Source organism: Rhinolophus sinicus, chromosome 4 (assembly GCF_057876585.1).
Source record: "Rhinolophus sinicus isolate RSI-liver-muscle chromosome 4, RSI-T2T, whole genome shotgun sequence".
Classification (NCBI taxonomy): Eukaryota; Metazoa; Chordata; class Mammalia; order Chiroptera; family Rhinolophidae; genus Rhinolophus; species Rhinolophus sinicus.
In genome coordinates this window covers 16,133,116-16,151,337 of record NC_142504.1, presented here as the reverse complement: position 1 = coordinate 16,151,337, position 18,222 = coordinate 16,133,116, and the positions used below count along the sequence as shown (strand labels likewise).

At 38.5% G+C, this 18,222-nt stretch overlaps 1 protein-coding gene and 1 long non-coding RNA gene across 4 annotated transcripts in view; one reads left to right on the top strand and one right to left on the bottom strand.

Moving 5' to 3' along the window:
• Positions 1 to 18,222, bottom strand: part of SPMIP4 (sperm microtubule inner protein 4) — a 37,817-nt gene that overhangs the window by 12,674 nt on the left and 6,921 nt on the right. The window contains exons 3-7 of the mRNA XM_019726125.3: positions 17,074 to 17,250; positions 9,977 to 10,048; positions 7,900 to 7,929; positions 4,237 to 4,418; positions 1,126 to 1,214 (exon numbers count right to left, since the gene is read on the bottom strand). Of these exons, the coding sequence (XP_019581684.3) occupies positions 1,126 to 1,214; positions 4,237 to 4,418; positions 7,900 to 7,929; positions 9,977 to 10,048; positions 17,074 to 17,250 (550 nt within the window). The remainder of the gene's footprint in view (positions 1 to 1,125; positions 1,215 to 4,236; positions 4,419 to 7,899; positions 7,930 to 9,976; positions 10,049 to 17,073; positions 17,251 to 18,222) is intronic.
• The window catches only part of LOC109444616 (uncharacterized), a 38,722-nt gene that overhangs the window by 14,576 nt on the left and 5,924 nt on the right, over positions 1 to 18,222 (top strand). The window contains exons 2-4 of one of the 3 annotated variants that reach the window (XR_016021048.1): positions 7,069 to 7,210; positions 12,987 to 13,134; positions 17,468 to 17,641. This is a non-coding gene — a long non-coding RNA (uncharacterized LOC109444616). Of the gene's footprint in view, positions 1 to 7,068; positions 7,281 to 12,986; positions 13,135 to 17,467; positions 17,642 to 18,222 lie in introns of all 3 variants that reach the window. The other 2 variants (XR_016021049.1, XR_002136901.3) reach the window with 2 other exon arrangements.

Here is an 18,222-nt window from a genome sequence, read left to right as displayed (position 1 = left end):
GAGGAGAGCAGCGTTTTAATGAGCTGGTAAAAATGAGGGAAATTGAAAAAAGAAACTAAACTGCAGAGCTGGAGACTTTGGCTGTAAGAACATGTAATGATGGAATGGTGTCTAGAATAACTTCTCATTTTTCTGGGCTGCTTAAATACAGATTTTGCTTGAAAGAATGAAAGAGATCCAGTAAAATAGATGATTAATCAAGGATTTTTCTTGATGTATAACTTGACAAAAAACAAACAGGAAATTGCTTACTTCAGAGACAACTGTGACCTGGCCGTGACCACCCCACTCTGAGCTGTCAACCGTGGACTTTCCCATAAAATCCAAATGTTTCCAGCTTTTCATGATTATTTATTGCCTACCTCATGGGTTGTTCGATGCAAGGAGATAACAGGGGAAACCCTTGGCGCTGCCTCTTAGAAGCTCACCAGCCAATGAATGTTAGCTATTACTATTTTCCAATTTCTAGATATTTTCCTTTATAACTTAACATTTTTCTCTTTTTATCCATGTGGAGTCATGGTATAGAGGTTAAGAGCAGAGACTGGCGTCTCATAAGCCTGACTTCTATGATCATGAGATAATCACAAACTCTCTGAGCCTCAGTTTCCTCATCTATAAAATGGGGATAATGATATTAACCATATGAGCTTATTATAAGGGCCTAAATGACATAGTGTATGTGAAGTGGTTAGTGTGTAACAATTTCTCAATAAACAGTGGCTATTTTATTTTATTTTTGATTCTACATAAATATAATGGTTGGAACAATTAAGTTGCAAGTGTTTCTGAAAATCTCCCATTTGCTCTATGCATATTTGGAGTTACTTGATATATTAAGAGTCAAAAAGAATAAAGTTGGGGGACATATAGTGAGGGAAATGCAGTCCTCCTTCACCTTCTTTTGTGAGGAACCTGTTTTCTTGTAAGTGTGGAAATGGTATATAACTGCCCAAAGTATCTGAAATTAGCTAAGTAAACAAACAGAAAAATGTGAATCCTGGTCAAAATCTCATAATTTTCAGATAGAAAATAAAAACAGTCCCTCGTTTGGATGTTTATAAGTGTATAAAGTTAAAAACATTTTTCCCTTTGTTTTAAACCCACACTTAGAAAGATACTTACGTCATAATATACACCCTGACCCGGCCAAGTCAAGGCTTTTTTCTTTGAATCCGTGGGAAAATCAAGCAGTTCGTATCTATAAGGATTACCTGAAAATTTCAGGGAAAGCACTGTTATCCCGAATATACAAGAACAGTCTTCTAATTAGTGGGATTTGTGAGTACAATAAATAGAGATGCGATAATCGGAGATAGAGAGGGATGCAGGAAAATGCTTTAGCTACGTAGTTACAGCTTTGTTTGACTTCTCACCCCCCTTCATGAGCTGTCTGTGGGCCACACACAGTGAGAATGACTAACCCTAGTGCTCCTAGCAGTGGGAGGGGAACTAGTACCTCACCTTTCTTTTGAATGAAGGGAGTTCTGAGGGGAATTAGAAATCTTCCTGCGTCCTCTTTCTGGTCTCTGCAGGCTCAGCGAATACATTGCTAAACTACCTATTTTGGCTTTTCCCTGCCTAAATATCAAGAAATGGAGTTAGCACTTGCTACCAAAAAGGTGTTGAAAGAGAACATCTTAAAGAATGCAGCTTGTTAGGCATCAGTGGAACAGTATCCACCCTTATTCGCAGGGGATACGTTCCAAGGCCTCAGTCGATACCTGAAACGTAGGATAGTACTGAGCCATATGTATACTGTTGTTTTTTTCCCATCTGATAACCTACTAAGGGACCAACAGGTGGGTGGAACATACAGCATGGATATGCAGGACAAAGGGACGATTTATGTCAGGATGGGATGGAATGAGATGTTGGGAGGTTTCATCATGCAACTCAGAGCGGCATGCAATTTAAAACTTGTGAATTGTTCATTTCTGGAATTTTCCAGTTCATATTTTTGGATTGTGGTTTGACCGCAAAACTGTGGGTTAACGGACACTACCATGATTTGATAAGCTTTGCCAAACCCGGCAGGCTTCCTCTGTTCCCATGGTAAATTCCACATCAAAGAATGCTCTGAACACCCATCCCCATATGTAATAAGAAGAAAGGCTGGCATTTATTAAACATTTACTGTGTGCCAGTACTGTGCTGTTTTATATATCATCACATGCATTTTCCATAACATCAATATGAAGAAGGTACTGTTATTTCCACTTTAACAAATGAGGAAACTGAGGCTTGAAGAAAATAAGCAATTTGCCCAAGATTACACAGCTAGGAAAGCAGAATAATTCAAACGCGGGTAATCTGGTTCTAGAGCCTGTATTTTTAACCTGTCTGCCACTTATTTGTGATAAAGAAGAGTTGACGTAAGTGGAAGAGTTGAAAACCTAATGCAGCACTAGTTCTTGGAATGGTCTTTATAAAGGTTATTAGAATATTCTCATCTTTTTCAAATCCCCCAAGAGTGACTAGTTGGTCAGGGACGGGTAATGTTTGGAAGAGCAGAAAATCAATGTGGTAACTTATTTTTTCAGTCTCTGATGTACAACTGCACTGAAAAGTGTTTTTATAAATTTCAACACTCATTTCTGCGATTTCTCATTAACTGTATGTACTTCATGTAATTTCAGAAGTTATCTAATGCAGGGATTGAGAAACATACCTTTACTTTGACAATTTACCCGGTAAGATCATAAAAATTTTAATTGCTTCAGTATCCTACCTTGTAGTTCTTTTGCACAATGCCCTACTCCCCAGCTCCCCCAGTATAACAAGGCGCACACTAAATGACACGTACATATGTATGGATGTGTACTTTCTTTAGATACATATATTTGATATAGTTTCACTGCCTTTTATCAGTGCTGACTGGACTGAGAGGTAATAGAAAAGTTCAGCATGCTGCCCATGTACTGGAATCATTATAGGGTAGCAGAGTCGGAAAAATAGTAACTGTTAATACTTATCTGTGCTATCTGTTAAGTAAGACTAATATTCCCATTTTATAGACTGGGAAGTAGAGGCAGAGAAGTGAAGACACTTTCCCATGGTCCATGGTGAGTCAGTGGCAAAGCCAATTTCTACCCGTGCAGTCTGACTCCATAGTCCGTGCACCAACATTCCACAATGATCTCTCAAAATGTTACTGTCTCCTAATGAGGTACTGGCATCAGTATAGATGATGGCAGCATCCTGTTCTTACATTTGCGTCCAATTTATGTACAGAGGACCTGCCTTATAGGACAGTTCTTGGGTCTCACCTCACAGCCCTAATTCATCCAACAAATATAGAGGGTGCCAAAAATATGTACACATATTTTAAGAAAGGAAAACTGTATTAAAATTGTAATACTCAATATATACCGATAACAAAAGATGAATACAAGTCACGTTTGACTTCTGCAATTACAAGAGGTGCTCAGAGTGGTTACCATCAGGGTCCAGACACTTCTGATTACTGCAAATTACTGTTTTGAGCAACGTTGACCAAAGTGTCCACTGGCATACATTTTTTTGGCACCCTCACTGTTTATCTCTGCCTACCATGTACCTCTTCTACTACCTTCAGTTACCCTCAGTCTTTCTCCATTGGATTCTTCTCTGTTTTGCGATGTCGAGTGTGGGAGAGACCTGATGTCTAGTGTATGGGTTTATCACCCTCTGTAGTAAAACACATCGGGGAAGTCCCCAGTGTTCACGTCCATGAGAAACTGTTCCAGCGTGTTAAGGGGAACTGAACAAACCACCCCCATTACTGTCTGAGTCTTGCTTCAGTGTAGACCTTTCACTTTCATCACGGCTGCTACGTTCACGTCCAGACTCTGATGCTCTGAACCAGCTATTGTCCCCTGTGCTGAACTATCCCCTGAGCTAGAATGGAGTGTTCAAAAGTTAAGCCATAGGAGAGAGCAGGAAGGAAATAACGGAAAATACAAGTAGAATAAAAGCAGCCAAATTCTACAATGTGTGGTTTCTCCTTCTAGCACGGGAGAGCCTCTGTATCAAGAAGAAATGTTAACAGCGTCTGCAGAGAACCTGGTTTAATGGGTCGGTGGTGACGTCCCTGCTGATTGTAAAGTGCAGCCACAGTTGAGAACAGCTTTCCTCATCTGATGGGTCGCACTTTTATGGTTTGGGTCCTCAGCCCTACTTCCTCTAACTTTATTATTGAATAAACTACAGGTACAAGAAGAATTTGTACTGTTCTGGTTTCAAATCATATTTTACCTCTTGTCTTCAAAACGGTTGTGTCATAAGCCTTGGTTGGCACAGTGGGAGGAAATGGCTGTTGGTTTCGAGCTTTAATGCCGGTGTAGAGCTCCTGAGGTGACCTGAAGTTCGGGAACATGGCACCGCGAGAGATGTGTGTGTGGTAGGGGTGTTCCATCGGATACGGGCCGCAGATCTCGCTGAGGTTTAGTGGAACAAACAAAACCAAACAGAACAGAAAGAAATTTAAAAAATCAATCATCAAATATTTATTGGGACCCTTCTTTTGTGGCCGGTGCTTTTCTAATCCCTGGGCATAGGACAGGGAGCATTTTGATGGAGTATGTACCAAAAAACATATGAAATTGTCTTAACTTTGCTAGACAAATCCAGAATAGATTTAATTTGCTAAGACTCTCGAACTGCTGGGTATTTCAGGGAGCCGACCAAGAGGCCATGACTGCTGGATTCAGTACAGATTTGCATGAGCAACTGAGTAAGGGGGGGGGGGGGGGGGCTGGACCTGGGGCTGGGCCCCCACAGCTTGTTATCTACTGAATTCCTTATCATTGAATAACTTTCACAACTGATACAAAAATATGAAGCAGAAGATACGTGAATTTTGTAAGTTTTTAGAATTTCTAGTTGCTTTCAATTCCTGTCTTTTGTTTTAAGAGGATCCCAGTACTTTATGGAATTGTTCTGGGCATTCTGCGTCAATATGTAAAGTGATCTCTAACCATCTTGGATTGAACTTTTCAATCCAGGCCATCTGTTTCTTTAAGCAATCAGTCAACAAAATATACTGCCTGTTTATGTACACAGTGCTGTTTAGAAATCAAAAAGCCCAAAATAGCTACTGCACTGAAAGAAAATAAACTCAACAAGTGAAAAAGACCACAGGGATGTACTTTTCCTGTCACCTCAAGAACTAGCAGAGGTTTAAAAAAAAAACTGTGAGAGCTATCTACGTTAGAAGATAGCTAAGTTAGGAAGTACATGGAATAGAGAAATGTTATATATAATTGGAAAGTAAGGAAAGGCAAGACCAGTGTTAGTGGTTGAATTGTGTCCCCTCCGAATTTGTTGGTTGAAGTCCTAACACACAATAAATACACCTTAGAATGCGATCTTCTTGGAAACACAGTCATTGCAGATGGAGTTAATTAAAATGAGGTCACACTGCAGTGGGGTGACCCCTACTCCAGTATGATTGGTGTCCTTACAAAAAAAGGGAAATTCGGACACAGACATGCACTCAGGGACAATGCCACGTGAAGGTGAAGGCAGGTCAGGGTGACACATGTACAGGCCAAGGAACCCCAGAGATCGCCGGCAAACTGCTCAAGTCAGGAGACAGGCAGGAAACACTCTCTCCCAGCTCTCGGAAGGAACCAGCTCTGCCGAAACCCTGATCTCAGACTTCTGGTCTCCAGAACTGAGAGCAAGTAGATTTCTCTTTTGTTTCCCAGCAGATACAACCAGGGATGACTCAGAGCTCCTGTAGGGCACATGCCAGCAGTGAGAAGGAAACTCGTACCTGCAGCGTGAGTGCTCTGGGTTCTTAGAGGAGAACAGCTAAAGAAAGAGCTGAAAAGATTAACTGCATTTCTAGTGCTGACATTTATAACCCACAGAAGCTTTGGGAAAGCTGTTTAATGTTGTATTTACCAGGTCAGAATAAATGTACAGGTTATGCCATGAATGTTGATATGAGAGTCTTGTGACAGAATTTTTCCTTTCACTAGTTTCTCAGTAGCATCAGAATTTATTTAATAGCTTCTCCAAGTCGCTATGGATGGTGTGACTACAAAATAATGAGAATAATTTCAACAAGACGTATATTTTAAAATGTCTCATTGCTTTTCCTTCATATGATATTTTTCAGTCCCAAGCCTTTTTGGTTGGTTTTGCCATTTACTTGCGGTGGCATTAAAAGCAAGGTAGCCAGGAACAAATAGCTTCATAGAGCATCAGCTAAAATGGCACATTTATTAAGGTAGCGTAAGTTATATCATGAAGTCTCGGTTTCAAACCCAGATCTCAATATGTGTCATCTGACTGGTAGGTCACAAGCTCCATTGGTGCAGCCCCAGGTCCAGGCCCCTCCCCTTACTTAGCTGCTCAGGTAAATCTGTACTGAATCCAGCGGCCGTGGCCTCTTGGAGGGATCGCTGAAATACCCCGCAGTTTGAAAATCTTAGCAAGTTCCTAGTCTCTTACAGAAACCACAAGAAGTTAAGACTGATTTGTAAGAGAAAAAGTCTGGATTCCAAGCAAAAGTCATTTATGAGGTCAGTCAGCTCTTTCTGTTTTCGTGTAAAGTGATGTGGTTTTCTCACAAACTCTCACCTGAACATGTTTTGGAATTGGGTATAGGATTTATTTTATTGCTAATCACTAAACACTTTTCCAGTTTATTTACGTTGCTTAATAAATACCACATGAACTTTACTTAATAAATGCCACATCAAGGCACAAGCTCGTCGACTCTGATGACATGAGAACAGAATCAGGACATTCCCGAATCCCAACTGATAGATGTCGCTTGGAGCCCTGAAAACACTAGTGTGGTAACTGCTCTTTCAGTGAAGCAATACTGACTGTGCTTCATTTTTTTTATATCAGTATGGACTTGTGAATATGCATTTTGTACTTGGTACTTCAGTAGTAATCCTGTACTACTATATTTTGTTAATCATATTGGCCATGGGGAACTCTTTCAGTTGGCTCCTATACCCACATCCCTGTTTTTGTGGGCATTTTGTAGTTTGTTTGTTTGTTTGTTTGAATCCTTTATCACTTATTGTTGTGGTAATTTTTGTTTGTTTTTTTCTTGTTTGTTCTTAGCACTTCCTTACTTTCTGGCACTATAAGATGCTGAAGACTATCTTGTATATTTCCTGCTCCACTCCTAGAATCTGCCGTTTCTCCAAGGAGCCCCGTTCCTCCTATTGGAGACTGGTACCGGAAACCAAGATTTGATCACAAGGTGTGCTTGGTGCTACTAGAGTCCCTGTCAATCTTAACTGAAAAGTTGACAGTCAAAAATTGTGTTTCAGGTAAAAAGCAAAGATCTGTTCAAAAGGCTATTCAAATGAAAGCCTAGGTTGTTTTGGGGGACGTTCTACAAAATGTCTGACTAGTAATTCTCAAAATTGTCCAGGGCATAAAAAAAAGGAAAGTCTAAGAAACTGTCGTAGCCAAAAGGAACATAAGGAGACATGACTACTAAATGTAATGTGGTCTCTTGGATGGGATCCTAAAAAAGGATCAGAAAAAGGACATTAGGGGAGAATTGAGGAAATCTGAATAAAGTATGGGCTTTAGTTAATGTGATGCATCCGTATTGGCTCATTAATAGTGACAAATGTACCCTACTAATGTAAGATGCCAATAATAGGGGAACCTAAGTATGGGATATATAGGAACTCTCTCTACGATTTTTCCAATAATTCTGTAAATCTAAAACTGTACTAAATTTAAAAGTTTATAAAAAAAAAAGATGAACGGGGTTATAATTGGGGGAAATCAGTAATGCTGTCACCTGGGACTTGTAATAGCCTCTCCTTCCACTTGTGAAAGCCTTTTATGAAAAGTCTCGTTTGTCTCCTTATTGTCTAAGACCTATGGATTGACAATATTTTTTTTCTTGATTATAACAGCAAGTTGTATACTTACCCTACTGTTGCATTAGGGGGTTTGGGCATCCTAGAATAAAAACAAGAAACAAATCCTCATTTATAGTAAGGACTTTTTAAAGCTTACATTCCTATTAGAAACTTGCTTAAGAATAAAGATGTATTCCATTTTCCAACTACAGTGTCTTTAAGATTATACTGACCTTATAATATTTTGATTGACTTTCTGCAACACTGACTAAGTGACCAGGAAGATATGATGTCATCATATCTCAGTTGTCTGTTGATCAGTTTTTTCCATTCTGCTCAATCTAACTTCAGTCCCACTCACCACCCGTTTGGCATTTCCTGTTTGTAGCACAGGTAGGACCTACTACTTCTAATGATAACAGAGCTGTGGTTTTAACTGACATTCACCCTCATAGGTAGGCAGTAGCCAAAGTGCTCTGTGGCAGCCTGACACCACCATACATGTGGTGCAATTACATGTCCTAAAATGACCTCAGTGTGGCCTGGTTGGGGAAGATATTATCAGTACTGTGTGTGCTTTGTCCCTTTGCCCAGGATTGCCGATCTCTCCCAGTTGACAGAGAGGCTAGAATAAAACTGAACAAGGTCCTGGAGTCATGCCCATTCTGAATCAGTTCATTTGAAGGTTGTGTGTTTACTAATTACTCTGAGCCCTGCGTGCCAAGAAATACTACTGCAGCCCAGAAACAAAGTCCACACTAGAGATTGTCATCCATTTCGCTTAGATTTCAACAGTTAGTTTTGGCCTATAAAGATATTTCGGAAATATTTCAGGCATGAAAAATGAACAGAATGTTAATCAGTTGATAGTAAAGATCAATAAAATTGAGTATATACTCTTTAATATTTTGTTTCTGTATTTAGAAAATGGTATGTTAGACATATAATTTTATTAGTCTATATTATAAACACATGATTCACATGAACCATAAAAGGTTTATATATATTTTTAAATTTGGACTCTAAGTTTGTGGCTTTGAACTAAAAAAAAAAGCATGTCTTGGCGTCCAGTTATTTTTCTGGTTGAGTAGGGGAATGGGGGGCAATGAATATAAGAATCCAAAGGGTCTACAGTTACTAGATTGGCTATTATTTATAAAACATTAAATCACCATCTAAAATTTTCTCATGTGACAAATTTAGCTACAATATCGACAAGTATATGCCTAAAATGTATTTGATTCAAAATGGAAAAAATTTTAAAAGGTAAGCTTTTTTAAAAACTCAAAGTTTGAAAATGAAATGAATGAAAAGAAGAAATTCTCAGAGACAACAATTCCTTGACCTGAACCAGTCTATTATTTTACTGCCACATTCCATAGCTACTTTACTAATCCCAAAGGGAATAAAACAGGGCCGAGCAACCACACATTTCATGTTTTTTGGCTCCCTCTTGTGGCCAAACTCTATATTAACTTTTTACCTATAAATGGATTCCTAACAATTCTGATAGTTAAAAACGAAGTGATATTTTCATTGTTACTTCAGTACTGTCAATGTTTTATTTTCACCTGAAAATTTAAAAGTATGCTTTTGTATTATATACAACAAACTATTTCAAAGAGTGAAAAATAATTTAATATACTGGAAAATAGCTCCTGTAAACAAAGGGTAAATTAATGAGTATTCCTTATCCAAAACAGAAACTTAGGAAGTAATTTTATTAAGAATTATCTGTAGGTTGTCATAATAAACCTTTCTCCTCATAAAATTCTGATTAAATATTTTGTTGAGAGTGCTGGGGCATTTTCTATGAATCTTTTAAGAAACATAACAGATTCTTATTAGATTGAATAAATAGGTCAAAGACAGGGAATAAACCAAGATGACCTGTATGAATCCCTCGAACATTACGATTCCATATTTCCTATTTTTTCTTCAGTTGTTTAAATGCCACAAACCATTAGTGGGTTTTTGGTTTGTTTTATTGTTTGGTCTTGGTTTCTATTATTAATAATCTCTTGAAAGAAAAGGAACACTACTTTTCTGAAAGGTGCCATTTTGGGGCTTTTTAATCTTTCATATAACTCATTTTCATCTAAAAATATTATTTGGTCTTATATAATAAAAAGAAACCCCAAACTTACAAAGAATCATTTCCATAGATGTCACTTTTTTTGTTCTGTGTCAAATAATAGAATTGTTTGATAGGAAGTTTTCTGAAAAGAAAGAAAATATTAAATTGAACATCTTTTCAAATTTACACAGTAATGGTGAGATAGGAAAAAACGAACAGACTAATACAATCATGGGTATATGGAAATTCAGTATATGAAAAAGTGGCATTTTAAATCAGTGGAAAAGGACTTACTTTTCAATAAATGCAGGAAAAATTCACTACCAGAAAAATTTACTACTGGAAAAATTCACATTCGGAAAAAAATAGATTTCATTTCATACTACTCAGAAAGGTAATTTTAGATAGGTTAAAAATCTAAAGAATTGGGAAAAGCATATACAAATATTAAAAGAAAATATGCAAGATATTTTCTTCTTGGTGGTAGGAAAAACATTTTAAGTAAGATTTTTTTTTAAAGTCAAAAACCAAATGAAAACCTGATAACATGAAATGAAAAACTTTCAAAGACAGGACAGTATAAAAAATCTCAAATAAAACATATTGGAAGAAATATTTGCAATAAAGATATGTAAAAGATTAATATCCAGAACATAAAGAACTAATAAGGTCTATAGCTAAAAGACAAACAATAAAAATGGGAAAAGAATAGGAACAAAAAAAGAAATGTAAATGGCTACATATAAGAACATGTAATGGAAAAAATATTCAAGCTAACCAGAGAAATACATTCTGATAACCAGAATACCCTTTATGCTCATTAGATAGGCAAAAATTGTACAGTTGGATGATATAAAATACAGTTGGCCAAGAGTATGGGGAAATGGATACTTTATATACTATCATGACAATATAAAGCATTTGGGCTATATCTACTAAAATTTAAAATATTTATATATTGTGACCCATAACTTCCACTTAGGAATTTCCCTAGGGAAACATTTGTGTATGAGCTCACGCAGGCCTGTACAACAGATTCATTACATACAATTAATGCAAAAAAAAAAAAGAGGAACATTATGAGAATGGCTGAATAATCTATGATGCGTTCACGTTGTGGAACACTAAGAGATTAAAAAGAACGAGATCTATGTTTACAATCTCTACATTGTTGAGAGGAAAAAGAACCAAGTTGCCTAGTACTATAGATCAAATGATTCCACACATACACAGACTAATACCATGTATTTTCAATGGGCACATGTATAATTATGTAAATGCGTAACAAAAGGTGTGAAAGGAGACACACCTAGGTGGGAACAGTGCTTCTCTGTAGGACTGGGGTTGGTGGGGTGGTGGTCAAAGGAGACTGGACCTTATCTTAGATTTTTTTTTTTAAAGACTTAATTTTTTTAAAGAGCAGTTTTAGGTTCACAGAAGGGTGAGAGGTAGGTAGGGAGATTTCCCTTACACCCTTTACCCCACATGTGCTTAGCCACATCCCGCACATGCTCAGCATCTCCCATCAGATGGTACGCATGATACCATCGAACCTACGCTGACACGTCATTATCACCTAGTGTCCATTGTGTGCGTTCGCCTTCACTCTTGAGCCTTGTAATGTTTTAATACAAAGTGTAGCGCTCAGTATTTCCAATATCTTTTGAACACCCACCCTATATCTCATCTACCTAACGTAGATTCCCAAGAGCTTGCTTTCTCAGCCTTCTTTGTACTGAGAGTATGAGGCTTCTTTGTACCCCATAAGAACGCTCATCAAGAGAAGCCCAAGATTGAGAATGTTCTTATTAGGTTGATAAATCGACCAACTCTGGGAGTGTCAGTCAGGCTTTCTCCTGTCACGCCAGCGCTTGCTAAAGGACTTCATAAACGATCATGGGGGCAGGGACAGGTGTTACGTCTGGAGTCAGCAACATGGACTTCCACGTCATCAAAACTGCCTTGGACACATCCGAGTTTGCCAGCATATTTGTATATGCTCAGTACTTCATAGAGAAAAATCTCCCCGGATATGCTCGTCAGCCACCTGGTGGGAGGTTGATTACATTGGACCCTTCCGTCCTCAAAGAGATGATTTATCCTCACAGGACTAGACACTTCTAAATATGGATTTCCCTTTCCTTCTCACTATGCTTCTGCCAGTTACATCATTAGTGGACTTACTGAATGCCTTAGTCACTGCATGCCATCTCAAACCAGGATGACCTTTGACTAAGGAACTCAGTTTATCACAAAAGAAATAAGGCAATGATTGCATTTAAAGGGTTCGCTAGTCTTATCATATTTGCAGAATGGTAGCATAGCCTATTGAAGATTCAGTTCTGGCTCAGTGTTGTCCTACAGCGTGTGGCATACACTGACCAGTGACCCACAGTTTCCCCCATAGCCAAGAGTGCATGGTCCAGAAAGCAAAGGGGAAGGAGGAGTGGTGCCTCTCACTGTTAGACTTTCTGTGACACCTGAGAAGAATCTTACTTCCTCCCCAGCCACCTTGTGTTTTGCTGGTTTAGAGGTCAGGGCTTCCATCAGAGGACACAGCAATGGTCCCACTGAATTGGGAGTTGAACTGATGATGTGGTCATTTGGGACTCCTTATTATCCTGGAGAAAACAGGCAAGAAAGGACTAACCCAAGTAGGCTGGGATGATTGATCTGTAATGTCAAGGGCAAGAGGATTGCTGCTATACAATGACGGGAAAAAGGAGTACTTCCAGAACCTAAAGAATCTTCCGGACCCCTAGTATTGCTTCCCACGCCTTACAGTTAATGGAATGCTGTAGCAGCCTCATCCAGGCAGAACCACTAAAACTTTAGCTCTCTCAGGAACAAAATTTGGGTTTGCACCACCAGTTAATGAACTCCTACCAGCTCAAGCACTGGCTGAGGGCAAGAGAACTCCGAACAGGTACTAGTGGAGGAAGGGAATTATATAACCCACAAGGGCCTCATGGCCAGCTGAAGAAGTGAGGGCTGTTGTCACATCCTGTGTTTTCTTCCTTGATGTGTCCTGTCTTATATAAACTATTTTTTTTCTCTTCTTTTTCCTTTTTTTCACATAGGGTGTCTTGGCAATGGTTTACTTTATTCAGTGCGTAAGTGTGGACAAGATTGTGACTGAGCTAGAGAGGCGTGAACGCCACCCAGAGACCCTGGACTTGGCGCTGGATGTGGGAACTGATGGGAGTTTGCGTATCCCTTTTTGGGGAAGTGAGTATATTTGCATTTGTATGAAAAAGTGGTGCATTTTCTTACATTAGAGCTGCAGTTCTCAAACTCTGCTGCATGTTAGACTTACGTGAGGGATTTTATTAAAAAAGCAGATTCTGTTTCAGTAAATCTGGGGTGGGGGGTCCGAGATTTTGCATTCACCATTTCCTAGGTGATGCTCATGCTGCTGGTCCACGGACCACATGGTGAAGAGAAAAGTATGCTATTGCTGCTGTTGTTTAGAGAGGCGCTGATGGCGTTCTAACACCTTTCCAATATTCTCGCTACATGTTGCTACTTTTCCACATTTTGAACAGCCCCTTTTCCCCAGAAAATCCACTTCCCAGCCTCCCTGGGGGCCAGGGTGCCAATGCTTCTCCTCGGTTCTGCTAGTCGTCTACACCCACACTAGATTTTGATTTGAACGTGAGTAGCATGAGACAACAGGCTGCAAGTGGGGCATCCATACTGCTAATACGACAGCAGCAGAGGTCGCCCGTGTCAGCATAGGCACTTTCCTGGTACATGGCCAGTCGTGGGAATGAGCCTGGCTATTATTCCTGGAAGTAGCCTATTTCTCTAACCCTCCCAGTTTTACGAGTTACCGTAATATCCTCTAATAAATCCTCTTTTGTGTAAACTAGCCAGAATGGATTCTATTGTTTGCAACCAAAAATCCTAATGCATGCACATGAATAACTTGGGAAATTAAAATTTAATTTTTACTTTAAAAAGAACAAAACTAGTTTTGTTGAAAAAATAAACTTAAAAAGAGCAAGTGTAATTTAACTTAAATGAGATAATGTCTATAAAGCATTTAGCACAGTGTGTGGCATATACGTAGATGGACACCCTCATAAAAGTTTGGGTAATCAAAACAAAGTATATACAAATACCACCATGCAGAATGGGATTCTAGGTATCTCTCTCCAAAGAAAACAGACATAAAGAAGTAAGAATGGAGAGATGTTTGGCTCCAGTCAGAAATGGAGTTTCAAGAATAGGATCAAAGCTCAGGCAATTTCTAAATGAAAAATTTAAATTTAAAATTTTATTAGCATTTAGCCGATGAAAAAGTTAAAACTGAAGGAATTCTTGAACTGTAGATACATAGCTCTTCATTACATGCTCGTAGATAGAAATTTCTAAAGATCCATATAAAGTTAAGAAAATGTTTTTGAAACACTTAGGATTTTGGGCTCATTCGTAGTTTTTAGGTCACATTGACTCTCAGGCACGAAAGATAAGTTGATAAACCCTGATTCACTTGCTTCTCTGTGATTTATTGTCTTTATACTATTTATTTATTTATTTATTTATTGTCTTTATACTAAACTGTCAGTTTTCAGTCACATCTGTTCTGTTTTTTGCTGCTTTTTTTTATATTAGATTTGTAAGAGTGGTTTTGTGTTGTTGTTTTTCTCGTTTTTTTCTTAGCCCTGTAATTCTCCCCATTTATAATATTGTGTTATTTAATTATCTTGTCTTTTATGAGATTCACATACTTATTTAGTTCTTTTATAGGGAATCTACTTTGTTTCCTGGGCTATAATTTTTCCAAGACTGGTGTCTTTGTTCGTGTGTGTGTGTGTGTGTGTGTGTGTGTGTGTGTGGTTATACGTCATTCCCCCCTCCCCCTTCTCTTCCCGTTTTACAAAGTCACCTTGCAATTTGTTCTCATATTTACATGTGTTTAATTGGGTAGTTCTGTCTACACCCAGCTTTTGCTATGACACAGTGCAGGTGAATTCCGATTTTCTGCCATCTGAAGTCAGTTTGTCTTTCTGTCTGTGGTACACGCTTGATGACTCAATATTATTCTCTCCATTTGTCTTTAGCCTGATGGGTTAGAGGTGGCAGAGGGAAAGTGCTCAGATGGTGTCAGATAGAGCCCGGGGGTCTTGGGTGCTACTGTCTAAGAGCCTATTAAGTGTCCTTCTTCCCGTTAGGGAAGTGCCCACACTCGTGAACTTCTGCCCGGTCCTGCAAGTCCACCCAGCATTCTGGAGAGCACACATTCTGCAGACTTCATGTATCTCGAGATCTTGTTGTTTTAAAATAGGGGCTTCTACTCTTGAGGCATTTTCCCTTGTCTATGAGGATTACCTACTCCAGCTCTTTATCTTCTCTTCAAATTGGAGAGTTATCAAGATTTTGTTCTCACCTTGCCGCAATATGCATTTGGAATATAGGGGTGGGGTGAGGTCTAATGCCTCTCAACCGACAGTGTGGCTTCCCCTGTACCCCCAACACTTCCAGGGAGAGCTTGGAAATATGGGTGGGTGGCTTCATTTTGGTTGTCACAATGAATGCAAGATGTGGCTGGTATTTCTCGGTAAAGGGACAGAGATACTGAGCATCTTACAGCATGTGCGACAAAGAATTGTCCTGCCACAAATGTCCTGTTGAGAAACATGTAATTAAGCACTGGAATAAACTACACAGAATTTTCTTGGCACATTAAAATTAATGGCATAAGATTGTTCTCCTTTTATTGTTTGGGAGCTGCTGGTAAATTCTGTATTTGTTTCATTTCTTAGGCAACAGAAGAGGGATATTATGTGGTTTTGTTTTATTTATATGGTCATATTAACCTCCAAGTATTACTACTACTACTACCGTTATAATTATTAAAGAGTACTAGTTACCAGGAATGTCAAAGTATTCTTTAGTTTATGGAGCACTATATATCTATTTTATAATAGCCTTTTCACATTTGACAGTACATTAAGAGGAAGACTCCATTTCGTTTTTCTTAGACAAAATAAACATTATGCTACTTTACCAAACATAAAAGAAGCGTTTACGGACATGAAAACAAAATTATAAGTTTTCATTACTTTGTGACTTCATTCTTCTAATGAATGGCTGCTAAATTAGGCGATGACTGACTTGGCTTAGAGTTTCTGAAACTTGCCCATTTCGGATAAGTAGATATTGCAATATCCACTTTATAAAGATAAATCTATATTATAAATCTATATTATATTAGAAAGTAAGTCCCATGAGAGTGAAGACCTTAAAAATATCTGTTGGATGAATTAATGAGGTCCTCACTATCTATGTGTCAATATTTGAATCTTTCCAATTGGACTGACAGGCTTTTTCATTGATCTGCTTTTTATTGCTTTACTGAGGCTTCCATAAGGCCATTGGTGGCCACATGTCCCTGTTGTTACTGTTTCTATCTCTAGCTGTGGCTTGTCTTCCTAATTTTTTTTTTTTTTTAACTGCTTCAGAACAAGCTAGTTAGCTACCTTGCTAGTAAACTAGGTAAACAGGATTGTTAGATAAAGCGGGAGTAAGGAGGATGTGTGTCAAGATTTGATGGATTTTATTTTCAGTAAATTTCATAATTTTTAGTAAATAATTAACGTGACACTTAATTTGTTGCTCAGATATTTTTTGGCTCTCTCTTCAGTTTTAACCCATATTTTGAATAAAGTTGCTGAAAGAGAGACTTTAAGATTTATAAATGATTATTGAAATATTTTAATACTTGAAAACAATGCCCAATAGAGTCTGATGACTATAGATTGATGAACAAATTAAAAATCAGAAGTTCCCAAAAAATCAAGAACATCTGTACAAATTAGGCCAGCTATTTGCTCAAGCAAAAAACATTTTTAATTTCATCTCTCTCAGGAATATTTCCATTTAGTCTGAGATAAAATGTGACTAGCAAGGGAATTAAACTCATCAAAATTTCTGATCATAATCCTTGAGCATCTCTAAGGACAGCAAAGCCATCCATAAACACAGATGTTCTACTGACTTCACAATTAGAAATTATATAATTAGTTTTTCCATCTGTGTCTTCTTATAAACAGTAAAAGCAATAAGTTGGGAAGTAGATTTAAGTTAACAGAGGACTCACTATAGAAATAAAGAAAAATGAGTGACGAAGACCTCTATGTGAAGGGCAGAAAGGTTATTTACCTTGGCCAGGTTTCTCCACCAAATCCATAATGCTGATGTCCCTTGCCCATGACACGAAGAGGTTCCTGTTTTGGTCTGTGTTCCTCGGGGAGCGAAATGGGTACCATCCCGCCATATTCCCTGTCAGCGCCCCACGGAAGCCTACATTGTTGGAGCGACTCCCTCAATTCCTGATACCTGTGAAAAAAGGAGACTTGGGTATATACCTAGCAGTGAAATGTTGGGTCATATAGCAATTCTGTGTTTAATTTTTTGAGGAATTGTCAAACTGTTTTCCATAGTTGAAAATGTCTACCCATTTACATTCCCACTAGCAATGTATGAGGGTTCCAGTGTCTCCATATCCTTGCCAACACTTATTTTCCTTTTTATTCATTTATTTATTTTATTATAGCCATCCTCGTGCATGTGAAATGGTATCTCTTTGCGGTTTTGATTTGCATCTGGGTCAAAATGTTGAACAGAATCAGCATAACTGGAACCAGGAACCCAAAGTCAGTAATGACTACCCTCCACCCCCATCCTGGGATTTGGATAAATTTTGAGGAAGGCTTTGGACTTCCAGAAGGTATGCAATAAAGATTGGAGTGGAACTTATCTAGATCTTAAGTGCCGAGAAAATAGAGTTGAATTTTGGGCCAAATCAGTAAAGCTGATAGAGAATTTGAGGAATCTGAGGCACAGTAGAGAAGAGGTGTGATGAGAGGTAATGCAAGAGAGGGAAACAAGAACAGTATCCTATGGGGCCTGAAAGCCTTTTGGACTATACAGTCTGAGCAGTGGGGAGCCCGTGAGAAACATGGACAGAGAGATACGGACCGTGGAGCTACTTTGTCTTTGTACCAGTCCAGTGCTCGGCCTCATGTAATCCCCCTGTAAATATTTGCTCAATGAAATGAAGAACTAACACTCAGGATTGTCTTATAAATGGAATGCTTTCTCTCATAAAGTCACTAGATAGGGTTGTCAAACTATGGCCCTAACCCAACCTACTGCCATTTTACTGGAATGCAGCCACAACCATTCATTGTATGTTGTCTCGTCTAAGACTGTTTTCACCCGACAATAGCAGAGTTGAGTAGTTTGATAGAGACTGTAAAGCCCAAAATATGTACTATCTGGTACTTTGCAGAAGAAGTTTCCCAACCT